General features: G+C 45.7%; 1 protein-coding gene across 1 annotated transcript; it reads right to left on the bottom strand.

Moving 5' to 3' along the window:
• Positions 1–257: 257 nt before the first annotated feature.
• Positions 258–13583, bottom strand: PRKAB1 (protein kinase AMP-activated non-catalytic subunit beta 1). The gene is made up of 7 exons (XM_032241312.1): positions 12942–13583; positions 9269–9432; positions 7479–7572; positions 7082–7196; positions 4839–4972; positions 1842–1910; positions 258–1591 (listed from the first exon to the last, which is right to left on the bottom strand). The coding sequence occupies exons 1-7, from the start codon at positions 13098–13100 to the stop codon at positions 1514–1516; spliced, it is 813 nt and encodes a 270-aa protein (XP_032097203.1). The 5' UTR covers positions 13101–13583; the 3' UTR covers positions 258–1513.
• Between the last annotated feature and the right edge of the window lie 2004 nt (positions 13584–15587).

The following is a 15587-nucleotide window of genomic DNA, read 5'->3' as shown; positions in this document are numbered from 1 at the left end:
AGGAGCCTCTGTTATTACCCTCTTCAGCTTCCCTTTGTGACGGGCTGTTCAGAGGGGCTGAGTTTTAGAGATCCCTTCATCATGGGCTTCCAAATGCTATGTGAATGGGTGGGTCACAGGAATGGTTCTCAGGCCTGGGCAGCTGGAGTGGCCCTGTCCACTCAGTGCCACAAGAATGGTACTGAAATGGAAGTCTGGAAGAGTTCCAGTCTCTTCTCCAAGGGATGGAATAAAATCAGAGCTTGTCCAAGCACATGTCCAATTATCTTTACAAAGCTTTACTGAAATTGTACATCAAGGTGACAATAATTCAGTGTTTTGAAAACAGCAACAAAAAAAGGGTGCCCCAAATTCAGGGATACCAAATAAATACTGGCACCCAGGGAACTCATTTCTCCCTCTCCCACCAGGAATAAAGGGCATCATAAAGGTAGCTTCTGATGACTGACAGGAACCTGGGCTAGTGGGCACATCTGTGGCGATCCCTGGAAACTGAGCTGTGTGAAAAGAAGTCTGCTTTGGTCCAAAGGGCATCTTCCTGACCAAACTCAGAAGGCTGCTGCAAGTTCTACATTCCTTTCGGAGTCAGCAGCAGCAACTGCTACAGCCTTGCCTGCTAACTAGGGGCAGAGGTCCTGAGCAAGGTGGTATAGGACCTTGTAAAATCACACTGTGTGATTTAACCACTGTGTGGTTTAACACAGTCACCTTATTATGACTGGAATAAAAAGCTGGACAACCTCCTGGCTGTCAGTCCTCAGGATCATCCAGCTGAATGGAAAAATCCAGTGGTGGGTAGAAAAGTCTGTTCTGAGAACAGATTATTGCTGAGCAGAGTCCCTGTGATTTCTAGTCGAAACTGCCTTAAGGCTGCATAGCCAGCCACCTCTGCTTACGAAGAGTACTTAGTGCACATGACTGTAAGAAACAATTTTAAAACTTCATCTAGAAATCAGACAGTTTCTAATTTCTATAGAAATGACATCTCCCTGGAGCTGAGAGGGACAATCTATTGCTGATTTTGAAGGAGAGGCAAGACCAACGCTATACTTAGTTCCACAGCCAGGCCTCAGCAGGGACAGGTGGCTGACCGTAAAAACACATGATTGGAAATGCTGTGTGGCCTCAGTCTCTGCCTCCCAGATTTTTACTGGCATAGGAATTAGCGTTCATTTTTGGCTTAAGAAGAATTGAGAATGTGGGTTTAGAACTGTACCCAGCCTCATGCACTGCGGGGCCAGGGCTGCAGATCCTCTGCCGCCCTCCCTCCTTTCTTGGCCTTGATGAGTCCCCGAGGCTCCAAGCCTTGGGAGTGCTAGGAGGACCGCCAGACCGAGGCGCTGCAGGGGCTGCTCTCCCTGGACAAACCTTCAAGCAGGACCAGGGCAGGTACGAAATGTCTTCTGAAGAATGTGAAATGAACAATGTACAGTCCATCACCTCTGGGAAAGTATGCACGCGTGGAGCCTGGCGGTGCACACTGTCTCCTGGGCCACCATCGGCCCCCAACTCTTCATATGGGCTTGTATAACAAGGTGGTGACGTACTTCTTCTTGTACCGGTGAGTTGCGCTGAGCACCATTACTCCATCCTAAGGAACAAGGTGGAAATGAGCAAAGGCCGGACTAAGTCAAGGGCTCAGGCCTCAGAGTACATGAGAATCATTAGGGGCTTCATAAAACCACAAATTCCAGGGCCATCTTCAGAACCTGAGCCTGAGGGCCTGTGTCAGACCCTGGAAGCTGCCCTTTAAGTCAGTACCCCCAGGTTATTTCACTGCTGGGAGTCCTAAGAGCACACACTGGGCAACACAGCTGTAATGGGACAGACAATGCCATTACCTTGATGGATAGCGCATACAGGTGGTTCAGCATGACGTGATTGGGCTCAGGGAGCAAAGCTGGATCACACTGTGAGGGAACAAAGCAGTGGTGAGCATCTGGATTTGGAAACCAAGATTCTCCCCTTTATTTCACAGCACCAGCTATCAAAGGACAGGAGACGGCTCTCACAGGCCGACCTCTCTTCCCAAGTCAGGCAGCACAAGGGCTTATTCAAGGAGATGACGGTCGTGCCTTCTGACCTGAAGGGAGCTCCCTGTATACCTGCTGGAGGCATCCGTGTGTGTCTCCGGCCAGGCATTTACCCTAGCCTCTTTAAAGTGTGGGCCACAGCTCTGTCCTCTTATGAGAGGGAGGGGCAGGAAGAAAGCAGCTGTCTGTTGAAAAGTACTTTCAGAGAACACAAGAAGAGACCATCTGTACTAAACGCTCCTGAGCAACAGATTCTAAACTTGAATCTGTAAGACTCAGACAATGAACCTGAAGAATGACAACAGATACCTGGACAAGACTCCACTACTCTGGAAAAGCTCCCACAGGGCTGGCACTCAGAGCTGCCGGCCACACCTTCCTGTTTTAAGAAAAGCCATAAATCAGGATTTTTTTTTGCCATTGTACACCCCCAACTTTTATAAATGCGATTCAAATGGAAAAATGTAGAACAGCTTAGGACCCCAGAAGCTGGGCAAATCACTGTGTCAACAAATACTCAGCAAAATCCTGCTGGGAGGCCGTTCAGGGTGGCTGCTGAGAGCCCCAACTACAAGGATCTGGCACCAACCAGTCTGATGTGAATGCTGGCTCAGCCAGTTCCTGTGTGAGCCTGGGAGGCCTTTTTAAAAAATTAATTAATTTCAAAGATTGACAGATACAATTATGTATATTTACCATGTACAATATATTGTTCTGAAATATGCATACATCGTGGAATGGCTCAATCAAGCTCATTAACATACGCATAACATGCTTACCACTTTTTTGTGGTGAGAACACTCCAAAGCTGTTTTTAGTGCACTGCTGATGGGCATGTAAATTAGTACAACCATTATGGAAAATGGTATAAAGTTTCCTCAAAAATTACCTAAAATTGCCACATCATTTAGCAATCCCACTCCAGGGTATATACTCAAAGGAGATGAAATCGGCCTGTCAGAGGTAACTGTACTCCCACGTTCATTGCAGCTCTATTCATAACAGCCAAGATGTGGAACCAACGTAAGTGTCCAGCAATGGATGAATGGACAAAGAAAATGAGGTGCAGATACACAGTGAATATGACTGAGCCTTAAACAAGGGATCCTGTCGTTTGTGACAGCATGTACAAACCGGGAGGACATAAATGAAATAAGCTAGGCACTGAAAGACAAATCCCATATGATGGCACTTATGTGGAATCCAAAAAATCCAACTCACAGAAGTAGAGAGCGGAGTGGGGGTTACCAGGGGCTAGGAGTGGAGGGGTGGGGAGATTTCGGTTAGACAGGAGGAATAAGTTCAAGAGATCGACTGTACAACACGGTGACTAGTATTCACAACAATGTATTGTATTCTTGAAAATCTCTAAGAGAAGATTTTAAGTGTTCTCCCCACTTCTCTGTGCCTCAGTTTCCCCACCCCTAAAATGGGGGTAATAGCACCTACTTCACATGGTTGTTGTGAGGCTTAAATAAGAATACATGAAAAACATTTAAGGCTAGTTTGGGGCAAAATAAATGTCAATCATTTAGAAATTACAACTGTGACCAGAGTTTACGTTAGAGCTTCGTGCTACCTTGGACAGAGGGGTCCTGACATTCTCATATTCCCCGCGCCCTGGGCCACACTCAGCTGGTCTACTCCCAGCAGCAGTCTCCATCAGAGAAGATGGCTAGTGATGCCTCCCTTTTCTAGAAAAAACAAAGCCTTACTAGCTTGGGAGGGCACTGAAAGTCATCTAACCCACCAACTTTTGTAAAGTTAGAGCTAAGGGAAGCGTGTCGACTAAGTGGTTCTAAGGCTGAAGCTACGAGTCCTTGAAACTCTTCATCTGTGGCCTATGTCAGACTGTTGCCAACTCAGTGCTGGAAATACAGTGGGCCCTGCCAGCTGAGGGGTGCTGGTCGGTCCTTACCACTGGCTTCTTCTGGGCCTATACCAGGATGGCCCACCCAGCTGCAGGGGGACTCCCAGCACAGGTGGTGACCTGGGAAAAGCAAGTCCTGTTGGGGCAGGGTAACAACACGGAGACCCTGTCCCAGCAGCCCAGCAGCGACCGCTGTAGGGACGCCTGCCTGTGGACACGTTCATTCCTCGTCTCAGCACACATGCCCTCCACTTCAGGGTGGGGGGTTCAGGAGCAGCATGGCCACTTTAAGCACCTCATAAATAGTGCCTCTTAAGAGGTACTTGGACCAAGTTGAATTCCTGGATTCCCAAGAATTATGGCTATGCCATCCATTCCAGAGCTAGGTGGACTGGGCGGTCAATCCAGGTTAGATGGAACAGAAAACAGAATCACAACAGAATATCGGTTGTTCTTCAGGATCCAGGAGGACACACTCCTCTTTTTTGCATGCAATAATTTCCCGGAGAAGAAACGTGTGTTACTTACATATCCCAAATTTTGATCCAGGAGTACTCATGTTTCTAAAAGCAATTTAATGATTAAAACTAGATTCTAAAATGTGAGGGCCAGAGCCTGAGTTCCAACATGTAGCTTACTAAGAAGGGATGGTGACACATTTTGTCATGAAATGTAAACGGAACAGTGCTCAGGCTGAGGCAGGAGTGAAAGACAAGGAAGCAAGTGCAGAAGGCTTTGTGAGACACTGAGCAGCATCCACACTCGGAACCTCTCACTGGCAGCCCATCCCCATGGCAGAGGTGAACGGGATGGTTCCCACTAGTGGGCGACACTGAGCTTTGCTCACCAGCTGCTTTGCAAGAGGTGGACACAGGAAAGGGAGCAACTGAACATGACCCATGAAGGACAGTCCAAGCAGATGCCTGTGTACTTACAGAAATCCCCGTGTCCTTGTTCAGGATGACCTGGAGGAGATGTGGGGGGAGAATGGGCGGTGCCCGAAAGCGCTCTTCAGGTTTGCAGACGTAGGGCTCCTGATGGTAGGGTCCTGGGGGGGAACTGGACAGCTCTGTTGGGAGATAGGAACAGGACATCTACTTTGAAAATCAGGCATTCTGGAAGCAGCCTTATTTATGTTGCCATCGTCTAGTTTTCCTTGTCTCTTGTTCCCTCAATGCAGATTTACATTCCCTTGAAGGATACACAGGTTCCAAGAGTGCAGAACAGTGGAGAGGAGAAACGCTTTTGGAATCTGGGTGACTGGCATAAAACCCAGTCGTCAATTCAGATGCCCTGGGGGAAGATGGAGGCTGTGGCCCAGACAGTAAGTCTGGGTCAGATCATAAGGAGGCTGTTCTCAATAACTTAACTCCACATGCCATGGCAGAATAATGCTTCCTTCTGGCTTCAGGCTGGGCTGGCAAAGACCACAAAGAAGCTGGAGGCTAAGTGAGGATTAAGTGGCTAAGTCCAGGTTACGGGCAGCGCCAGCCACAATACAAAAGAAGATAAGGCAGTCTGTTTAGACAAGGCAATGGAGAAAACAGGCTAAATGAGGCACATTTCAAAATGGAGGGAAGAAAAATTGAAAGCCCAATTTCTAAAAGCTCTTTAACTCCATCACACTCAAGTTCCTTCCAAACTCCTGCTTGAATATCAGATACACTGAGAAGCTTCTACAAGAGCAGTATTTCATAATGCTACAACAGCTGCATAGTGACATTTGGCTAGCCAGAAGGTACCAAGCCATCCTCCAAAGAACACGTGGGATGGTTCTGGTGGCCAGATCCTGGGGCTGGTCCAGAGAAGATCTGCTATGCCCCGGCTCTGCCAATTCCCTCAATGTCATTTTTTAGGGACAAGCACCTTTCATGTGACCCAACCATATTACAGCAAGAAATTGAGAAAAGCATTAAGTGCAGAAAACTGAGCCATAAAGTAAATAACATTTTGAGGAAGTGTCTAAATAGGAGAAGTCTGTAGAGAATGTGGAATTAGCTTCTTATCAGTGAGGGGTCCGTTTTCTTTTCCTAGGTGGAAACTTGACTGAAAAGCTTGTAAGTGTCCTAAAATTACATCAATCAATAAGTTACATATTTTGGAGGATATTTGGGTGCACTTCCTCCATTCCCTGATTCCCAACTATTTGCAAAAAAAGATAGATATCTCTAAAAGATTAATTATCCAGACAAAAGCACACTGATTTTGGATTCCAAGTCCTGCTCAACGAACTGTCAACCACAGTGAGCCCATCGTGATTTTACCACTGTGACTTCTGAACTGGTAACAAGAAATCCTGGTGGGAGAACTTCCAGGCTCAACTAGACAACGATGAAGAACTGTCCTATAAACTGAACGGAATCTGTTTTCTTAGTGTGCCAGATACTTTCCTGGGGCATCTTTCCACTGCCTCCGTCAGGGTCCAGGAATTGCTAAACCCCTGCCTCCAAGAAGGGGAAGTGTGGTTGGCACCAACACTTCAGACTGCAACCCGCCTCCCCTTGAATTGTACGAATCATGTTCCAGGAGTTTTTTCCTGTGGGGTTTGGATGGAAAGAATTGACTGAAACCTTGATGCCTGAAAGGCTCTTAGAAGATGGGGAAGTTTTACTGGGTCTGTATTTCTGTACTAAATAGGTTCCCATCAAGGAAAGCTGTGCTGTGGAGGCCCTTTCCTGTGGGGAGCCTCCTCCTCCCCTGGAGGGATTCTGACAAGGTGCTAATATACCACACAAATGACCGCTGAGGTCCCTGAGGTATCCATTTATCATCTGTCAGGCTGAAATTCTTCAGGTACCATGAGTGGGATGAGACACAGGCTTCTCCAGTGCTGGGCTGTCACTAACTCAGTCTGACCCTCCAGAGCCTCTTCAGCCCTACCCCAGCATGAGATCAAGCTACGGTTCCATTTCTGCTGTTTGGAAACAAGTCAGGTCTGCCAAGGCCTATTGTGACCTATTGAATACCTGAGATGACCAAGGAAATCACTTCCAGCTCCCTTGGGGCTAAATTTCAACAACTTGACAGTTAGGAATTAAGCTCTGTGGCTTTTAAGGGGGGCTATAATTGCCTATCTGATTGGGCAGCTTCAGATCAAGAGAGGCAAGAGAAACAAGAGTATTTCTAGCCTGTACAGCCCCCACCTGCACACATGTGTATAAAATAACTGTGTTCATACCAGACACATCGGAGCACTTTTGGGAATCCACCATTAAAGCATCAAATACTTCAAAGTCAGTTTTCTTCACTTGAATGATGTTGTTAACTGTGCCAAGCTGGCTGGTTACTATGGGCTGGGAAGAGACAGACAGGCAGAAATCATAACGTGGAAGGTCTGCGGAGTGATTCTTCAGAGGACTTGGAATTCCTGGCTGGAAGGCCTCATCTCCTGGCTAGCCGCCCTGCTCATCTTGGTCAAGTATGCCAACTGTCTGACAGTTAGTGTTGCTATCCAGCTCTGCCACACACGAGGACTTTTACTAGCAAGGCAAAGGGACCTGGCAGCAATCTCCCGGGAAGGTATTTTATTTGTATTGTGTGGGCACCCAGAGGACCGGAGGTGGGAAGAAGAGTACCTCGGAAGGGTCGTGGGTCCACTGACCATCCACAAAGAACTTGTACTGATGCTCTCCTTCCGGCAGATCCAGGATGGCTACAAAGTTATTGTGGCTGCGAGGAATAAAACAAAACATTTTCACATAAAACCAAGAGTTCCTGCAGGAGAACAAACATTTTTAGTCCATTTAGACAATTCAGCATAGCGATCTCAATCTGGAAAGGCTATAAGGAAGCAGCAGTGTGACACACTTTCCTGAAAACTCACCTCGCTCAAATACCAGGAAACCACATCCCTAACCTTAAAAGGTCAACAAACAAGCATTTGTGCTTTCAAGTTTGCAAGGCTCCTGGATGCCAGGGAGGATAATACCAGAAGACAAATAGCGAGCTGCCTAGCTTTACCCTGTCACTTTGCTTTGGGCAGGAGAAGGGATCAACTGAACAGGAAGCTCAAATGTTCTCTAAAGAAAGTTGCCTAACCACTAAAAAAAAAGAAGAAAAACCCTTTCACTAGGTTGTTTTGTTCCCTTGACTTGAACTGACCTGTGAATGCTGTGCTGAGTGGTTTCCTCCTCCTCCAATGGAACCGCTGGAAAGCAGGCAGCCCCTGACAACAGTGAGGCCTGGCACAATTCCTCCCTCATTTTATCAAGAATACTCACTAAAGGTGTTCTCTCACTGACAATTTAAGACAGAAGTCCATGCTGGGGTTCCTGATAAAATGTCTTACTATAATCCTTGCTAAAGGTGACTACATAGTATGTATTTTTCTTCTCTTTTTGGAGACAAAGTCTTGCTCTGCTGCCCAGGCTGGAGTGCAGTGGTGCAACCACAGCTCATTACAGCATTGACCTCTCAGGCTCAAACAATCCTCCCACGCAGCCTCCTGAGTAGCTGGGACTACAGGTGTGCACCACCATGCCCAGCCACCTTTTGATTTTGTTTTGTAGAGATAGGGGTCTCACTATGTTGCCCAGGCTGGTCTTAAACTCCTAGCCTCAAGCAATCCTCTTGCCTCAGCCTCCAAAAGTGCTGGGATTATAGGCACGAGCCACCATGCCCAGCCAACGTGTACTTTTTTTTTTTTTGAGATGGAGTCTTGCTCTGTTGGCCAGGCAGGAGTGCAATGGCATGATCTTGGCTCACTGCAAACCTCTGCCACCCAGGTTCAAGCAATTCTCCTGCCTCAGCCTCCTGAGTAGCTGGGATTACAGGTATGTGCCACTATGCCCGGCTAATTTTTTTTTTTGTATTTTTAGTAGGGGCAGGGTTTCACCATATTGGCCAGGCTCATCTTGAACTCCTGACCTCAGGTGATCCGCCCACCTCAGCCTCCCAAACTGCTAGGATTACAGGTGTGTGCCACCGTGCCCGGCCAACTTTTCAAACAAAGTATTATGCAGAGTCAAAGTTAGAAGAAACATCAGATCATCTGGTCCAAAATTCCCTCTTTACAGAAAGGGACACTCAGGCGACTGACAGCCTGGCCAACGTGGGTCTCTCAGATTCTCAGCCCAGTGCTCCCTTTCTGCATTAAGAATAGATTTTTGTGTTTCTGTGGAAAAGTTCTGACTGAACAGATAGCCGAGTATCTGAAGTGAAAGATGTCTGTGACATAGAAATATTCTCCATGCACAGATGTTGCTTTCCTCCAAGAAAGGTGTACTTTAAACTAGAGACCACTAAGGTTTGCGATTAGAACCTAAGACTTATTAAGCAAAAGTATTTTTCCACCAGGCACCCATTTTCTTTTCACTCAGACGTTTTAGAAGAGCGTCTAGATAGTGAGCACTCCCCAGGCAATTACCTTCTCGTGAGGGGAAGTTTACTCCAGTTGTTGAAGGATCCAGATAAGTAAACTTCCTTTCCACCCCCCGTCCATCGAAACACAGTTGGCCGAGCCTGGGCGGGAGCTTTATCATTCACTTCCAGATCGTGCTGCCAGGCCAGGAATTCCTCCTTCTCTGGTGCCTAGAAACAGAGCAGTTTATTCAGAGCAAGAAGCCAGAAGCGAGCTCCCTACAACAGACAACACTGACAATTCATTTTAAAGAGGCAGCTGTTACTATCTATGTTCATAGTCAGGATTGGAAACTTACTAGTGGTGTCTCAGTTTCACTGCCTGCAAAATATATTTTTTAAGGTTGTGGTGAAGACTGTGACAGTCCATGTAAATGCTCTGCATAGTGTCTGACACAGTGAGTGCTTACTAATTATTAGCTACTGTTGTCTTTAAAGAAGTTGACATCAAAATTCTAGCAGAAACTATAAAACCCACTTGTGATACCACAAATCCAAGAGTAGCTTCATAAATGTCATATTCCTCCCTGAATTAAGCAAGATTTGAAGTAGTCATGTGCACGATGCCTCAGTCCACGATTTACTGCGGATATGGTAGTCCCATAAGATTATACCATATTATTGGATCTTTTCTATGTTTAGATATATTTAAATACACAAATCCTTAAATATACTTGTGGAATAAGTGTCTACAGTATTCAGTAGAATAACATGCTGTACAGGTTTATAGCCCAGGAGCAATAGGTTACACTATCTAGACTGGGTGACGTGGTTTGGGTCTGTGTCCCCCCCATCCAAATCTCACCTTGAACTGTAATCCCCATAATCCCCATGTATCAAGGGCAGGACCAGGTAGAGGTAACTGATTACGGGGGCAGTTTCCCCCATACTGTTCTCCGACAGTGAGTCTCATAAGATCTGATGGTTTTATAAGCATCTGGCATTTACCCTGTTTCCTCTTATTCTCTCTTCTGCTGCCCTGTGAAGAGGTGCCTTTCACCGTGATTCTAAGTTTCCCATGGCTTCCCCAGCCAGGTGGAACTGAGTCTATTAAACCTCTTTTCTTTATAAATTAGCCAGTCTCCGGTATTTCTACAGAGCAGTGTGATAACGAACTGATAAACTAGGTGGGTAGTCTAGGTTTGTGTAAGTACACTCTATGATGTTCACACAATGATAAAATCACCTAATAATGTATTCCTCAGAACATGTCCCCATCATTAAGTGATGGATGACTGTACATGAAAATTTAAGAGGAACAATTCTAGAGCTGTCAACTTGAAAATGGGCAAATCCAGATTTTGAGGAAGGGAAAAACTACTCACAAAGTGCTGTCTAGGCACTGGGGAATAAAAGGCAAGACAAAGACTGAACCCTCATTAGGATAAACGATAGCCTCCAGTGTGGTAGGCTCTGTGTAACTGAGGTATTCCAGAATAAGTGAGAAATAAACTCACTCAATTCTATCTGGGTGATATATATGTAGTCATGCACCTTTTAGATTTTTTTCCTAGTCAGAAGACAAAGACTTAAAAGAGCAGGAGGTTCAGGCTGGAAAAGACTCTTTAGGGAATTAAGCAGGTTTCTAGCACCTTCATTTCAAATACTGACCTCAGCTTATCCAAATGATGCCTGCATTGTTTGAATTCTAATAAGATCTACATTATTAAAGAATAACAGACTGGAATCACTTCACACTAACGATAACTCATTATACCCAAAACAAGTGCACTGGTGTAGTTAAAAGAATTCATGACTTTTTTGGTAACTGGGGCATTCAACCCAGGGCTACATGATTTCAGTAACCTCTAATGAAATGAGAATGGGCACCGCTTGAAATCATTCCCCATAGATTATGTGTGTGCTCAACATTTCCTATAGGAGTTTTGGAATAGTAACAGAACAAATACTTCTTGAAGAAAATAGTTTTGACTCTTTTGGTGTCTTAAAGAGACTTCTTGGGACCAGGGACCAAAATTACTTCCTGGGTAAAGAACGTCAAGTCATTGGAGAAACATGATTCGAACGTCACTTTGCACACAGCTCTTCAAGAATGCAACAAATTCAGAAAGCAAGTTCAAACCACATGTTGTAGGGCCACATAAAAGCAGGTCCTTTGCAGGAGGCTCAAAACTAAAATCCAAAAGGTGTGAGATGTGATCACCTCACGCTACATGAGGACAAACACAGGTGGAATGAGTTGCCAGGCAATTAAATGGATGATGATTAACATGAAATTGGATACTAACAGGGTATGTCGGGCAGAGGGCAGCTTTATCTTTCCTAAACCTACTTTGTTCCTTGAAACAAGTAGTTCAGACATAAAACATAAATACCAGCTGCAAGAATCACTAAGTGTCCTTGGATTGGGCCCTGCAGCTGGAAATACCCACCCTATGAAGGTGGTTAACAGGAGTGTGGTTGAAGCAGGAGTCAAAAGTCACCTGAGTTTTCAATGAATTAAAACAGGCTGCACCAGGAAGAAAAATGTTGGCATGGCTTAAAAGCGATTAAATCATATTTAAACAACATCAGAGGGAAGTTCAGTAGCTGCTGACTGCCTCCTTTAGATAGACCCTCACTACCCCCTGACCTCTAGAAGTCGAATGACTTTTCTATGTCCGCTTTAAAAAAAAAAAAAAAAAAAAAAAAAAAAAAAAAAAAAAAAAAAAAAAGACGGGTGAGGCTGCAGTGGCTCATGCCTGTAATCCCGTCACTCTGGGAGGCCCAGGCGGGCGGATCGCTTGAGGTCAGGAGTTCGCGACCAGCCTGGGCAACATGGTGAAACCCCAACTCTACCCAAAATACAAAAAATTAGCCCGGCATGGTGGCGCACGCCTGTAGTCCCAGCTACTCGGGAGGCTGAGGCAGGAGGATGGCTTGAGCGTGGGAGACGAAGGTTGCAGTGAACCGAGATTGTGCCACTGCTCTCCAGCCTGGGCAACAGAACGAGATCCGTCTCAAAAAAAGAAAAGAAACCAGTAAAAAAAAAAAAAAAAAAAAAAAAAAAAAAAGCCTGAACCGGCCATCACTGTAGCTGACGCCTATAATCCCAGCACTTCGGGAGGCCGAGGCATGAGCATTGCTTGAACCCAGGAATTCGAGACCAGCCTGGAGAACATAGTGAGACACCCGTCTTTAAAAAAAGTAAGTAGGGTGAATCAAAAGTGTTGACAGAACTAAACACCTCTGGCAACTGCCGTCAGCCGTTCCACGCTTTCAGCTTGTGCATGTACCTGGTTCGCCTCCAACATGGATAATAAACTCTCTAACTTTTACAGAAGTTCCAGTCTGTGTAAAGGTGAGGGAATTTGTCTCAAATCGGCGAAATTAATTACACCTAAGAGAACGGCAGAGGCTGGGACTCAAATGCTGTTAGCTCGACTCTCTGAATTAATTAAGAATCGAAACTCTGTCCCAGAGCTGCTTCTCCTTAATGATGTTAAACGAAGTGCGTGTCTCCTCCCTCGGGATGACTTTCTCATATTGCTAATTAGACACGGGTTCCTGGACTGCTAAGAGGGCTCTTACAGGACCATCCGGCTTTTAAGTGCATCGGGTAAGGTACCACCTCCCTCCTCGTTCTGATGGTTTTCGAAAGAATGTGGCAGGAATCTAGTGGAGGGTTCCTCTCCTCAACATCAGTCAACGGGAATCGGATTCTCCCACACCCCTCACACCTTGATTTCCTCGGAGTGGAAGAGGTCGGCATCCTCGGGGCTGTCCATCAGGATCTTGGGCCTGTCCCCGTCCTTGGTGCCCCCCGAGCTGTCCCTCCGGGGCGTCTTATGGCCACCATGCCGCTCCAGCGCGGCGCGTTCACTGCTCGTGTTGCCCATGATGGGGGTCTGCGGGGACACGGGGAAGCCGGACGGAGCCTCACTGCAAGAAAGGGACCCTGGGCAAGGGACTCCCGGAACCGCGGGTCCCAAGGAGTCCGCGGGAGGAATCGGAACACCCCCTCGGGCGAGGGTTCGGGCCGGGAGCTGGTTTCAGCCGAGTCAGCGGGACTGCAGAACTGTCACAATCGCGCTTTACTTGCCCAGGCAAGCCGCGGCGAGAACCCAAGGAACGCGAAGATAAACCGACACTTTCTCAACCGCCCCACCACCCCTCAGCGACTTCCGCTTCCGGCGACTCAGTGAATCGGCCCGGCCTAGGGCGTGGAGGTGGCTGCGGCCGACTAATCGTGCGACGCTATCTCGATTCCATTTCCGCTTCCGGTCTTGAGCGGTGTGGTTGCAGGTGCCCCTGCGCTGGCTTTGCAGACCTCGGAGCGCGCAGTCGCAATCGGCAGCCGCCCGCCTATGCCCGGCTCACAACGAGGCTGCTGAGGGCCGGCAGGGGGCGGCCCAGCGCTACGGCCATCTAGGCCGTTCACACGCGGGGCTGAAAATGCCATTAACTATCTTTGCCTACTTCTAGTTGATTCTACACTCTACAGCCAGAGGGATCTTTCTAAAACGCAAATCTAATTCAGAAACTCCTCTTCTTAAAGCCCTTTTAATGCACGCGCTGTCACGCTTTACAGTTCATTAGGTTAACCTGGAGCGCTTGTTAAATGCAGCTCCCACTGCAGAATCTTGATTTCTGGAGATTAGGGTCAGGGGTGCAGGCATGTTTTTGCAAGTAAAGAGAAAATGGCAGACCATAAGATCTCTGGAAATCTCTTATATCTAGTAGGTTGGGGGTTGTAAAATGCTGGCGTTATTAGTGTATTCTTATTAAATTGAGTGTTTAATCTTTGGTTACATAATTTTGCAAGATACCTGGTAATCACTTCGAAAACATCCTTCTGCGTAAGATGCATTAGCGTTTGTTGTTTACCCTAACCAGTGCTTCAACAAGAAGTGCATACAAATACGGTGGTAAAATATTCTCATCTTTTCATTGTCAGTCATTGTCATATTTTATGCTTTTTTGCGTGTGTGACTATCTCAACATACATTGCATTTGCTGGGTCAGGTCATGCATTTCACCCACTGAACATTTATTTATCACCTGAAAAGTACCAGACATTGTGCTAAGGAAATGAGGAACACAGGATGATTAAGGTAAAGTTTCCTGGAGGGAATTTGGCAGTATGCATCAAAATAAAAAATGCACCTTCATTTTGACACACAATTTTATTCCTAGGAAACTTCTGCAGAAATACACACAGGAAAATTATTTACAAGCATTATTTACAAAATATTTACATGCAAAAATATGTTTTAAGACGCACCTGTCACCCCCCACACCCCCACATATTTTAATGTCTGAAATTGGATGCGTTTTACAATCAATGGAATCTTAGATTCGGTGTGAAATAAGGAAATGAAAAACTACAGAATCCTAAAAGTTGTTCAGAGGGAGAATGGCTAAATGAACAGAATACATTCATTTTGTAGAATACCAAATACCTTTTTGTAGAATATCTTTTTGAAAAGGAAGAAACAATTTTTAGGTCACTATGGGGAAGTGTCTATGATATTGCAAGGTCCAGAAACAAGTGAGAAAACGATACAAGTTCAAGAGCATGAGCTCCGAATTCAGCCTGCCCAGGTTCAGATTCTGGTTTTACCATTTAGTAACAGGCACCTGGTAAAATGGGAATAAAAAATAGCACCGACTTTATAGGCTTGATTTGTGAATTAATTGGGAACACGCATAAAAATGCTTAGCATAGCACTTGACTCTTAGTGAACACTCAATAACTGTTAGCACTTTTATTAGCACTATTAGGCTTGCAAATGGAAAGTTCTGGAAGGGTATGCAACTCATTGTTAATAGTGGTCTTCTCTGGGGAGAAGAGGGAGATTGCAAATTGGAGGAGACAGAAAAGGGACTTTTACTTTTTTGTTTATATAGGTCTATATTGTTTGAATTTTTTTTTCTATTGTGAGGATGTACTATTTTTTAATTTAAAAACAATAAAAAAAATAAGATATAGCTCCAGCCCCAAAGGAATTAATACAGTACAATCTGGCACAGACCCAGAAAAAAGCAATAATATAGATAGGCAAGGGATTCTATGAGAGCTCAGAAGGGACTTAAGCCAGGCCAGGAAAAGAGATGGGAGCCAGGAGGGTCTTCCTGGAGCTGATTACTGAGAATTTGAATTCACTCAATATAATCAGAAATGTTGAATGGGCTTGCTGAATTAAATAAGCTAAGATACTGTGGATGACCCAGGATAGCTTCCTTGAGCTGCTTTTCTAACAGGGGTCTTGACTTGGTTACACAAGGCAGTGGGGTGTTGAGCTTTGGAATCTCTCCCAAACAGCTGGAGAGATAAGAAAGAACACATGAGCTGTGCATTCCTTATCTGAGCTATGCAGATGCTT

The sequence above is a fragment of the Sapajus apella genome, unplaced genomic scaffold (genome assembly GCF_009761245.1).
Source record: "Sapajus apella isolate SASKATOON/1434 unplaced genomic scaffold, GSC_monkey_1.0 scaffold2, whole genome shotgun sequence".
Taxonomy (NCBI): Eukaryota; Metazoa; Chordata; class Mammalia; order Primates; family Cebidae; genus Sapajus; species Sapajus apella.
The sequence above is the reverse complement of the archived record's forward strand: the minus strand, read 5'-3'. Positions and strand labels throughout refer to the sequence as shown.

Coding starts and splice junctions, on each gene's coding strand:
- PRKAB1 (XM_032241312.1), bottom strand. CDS start 13,100: ATGGGCAACACGAGCAGTGAACGCGCCGCGCTGGAGCGGCATGGTGGC. Junction 4,973..7,081: donor AAAGTGCTCCGATGTGTCTG/GTATGAACACAG, acceptor ATCTCCCAACAG/AGCTGTCCAGTTCCCCCCCA. Junction 1,592..1,841: donor TGTATGCGCTATCCATCAAG/GTAATGGCATTG, acceptor CTTGTTCCTTAG/GATGGAGTAATGGTGCTCAG.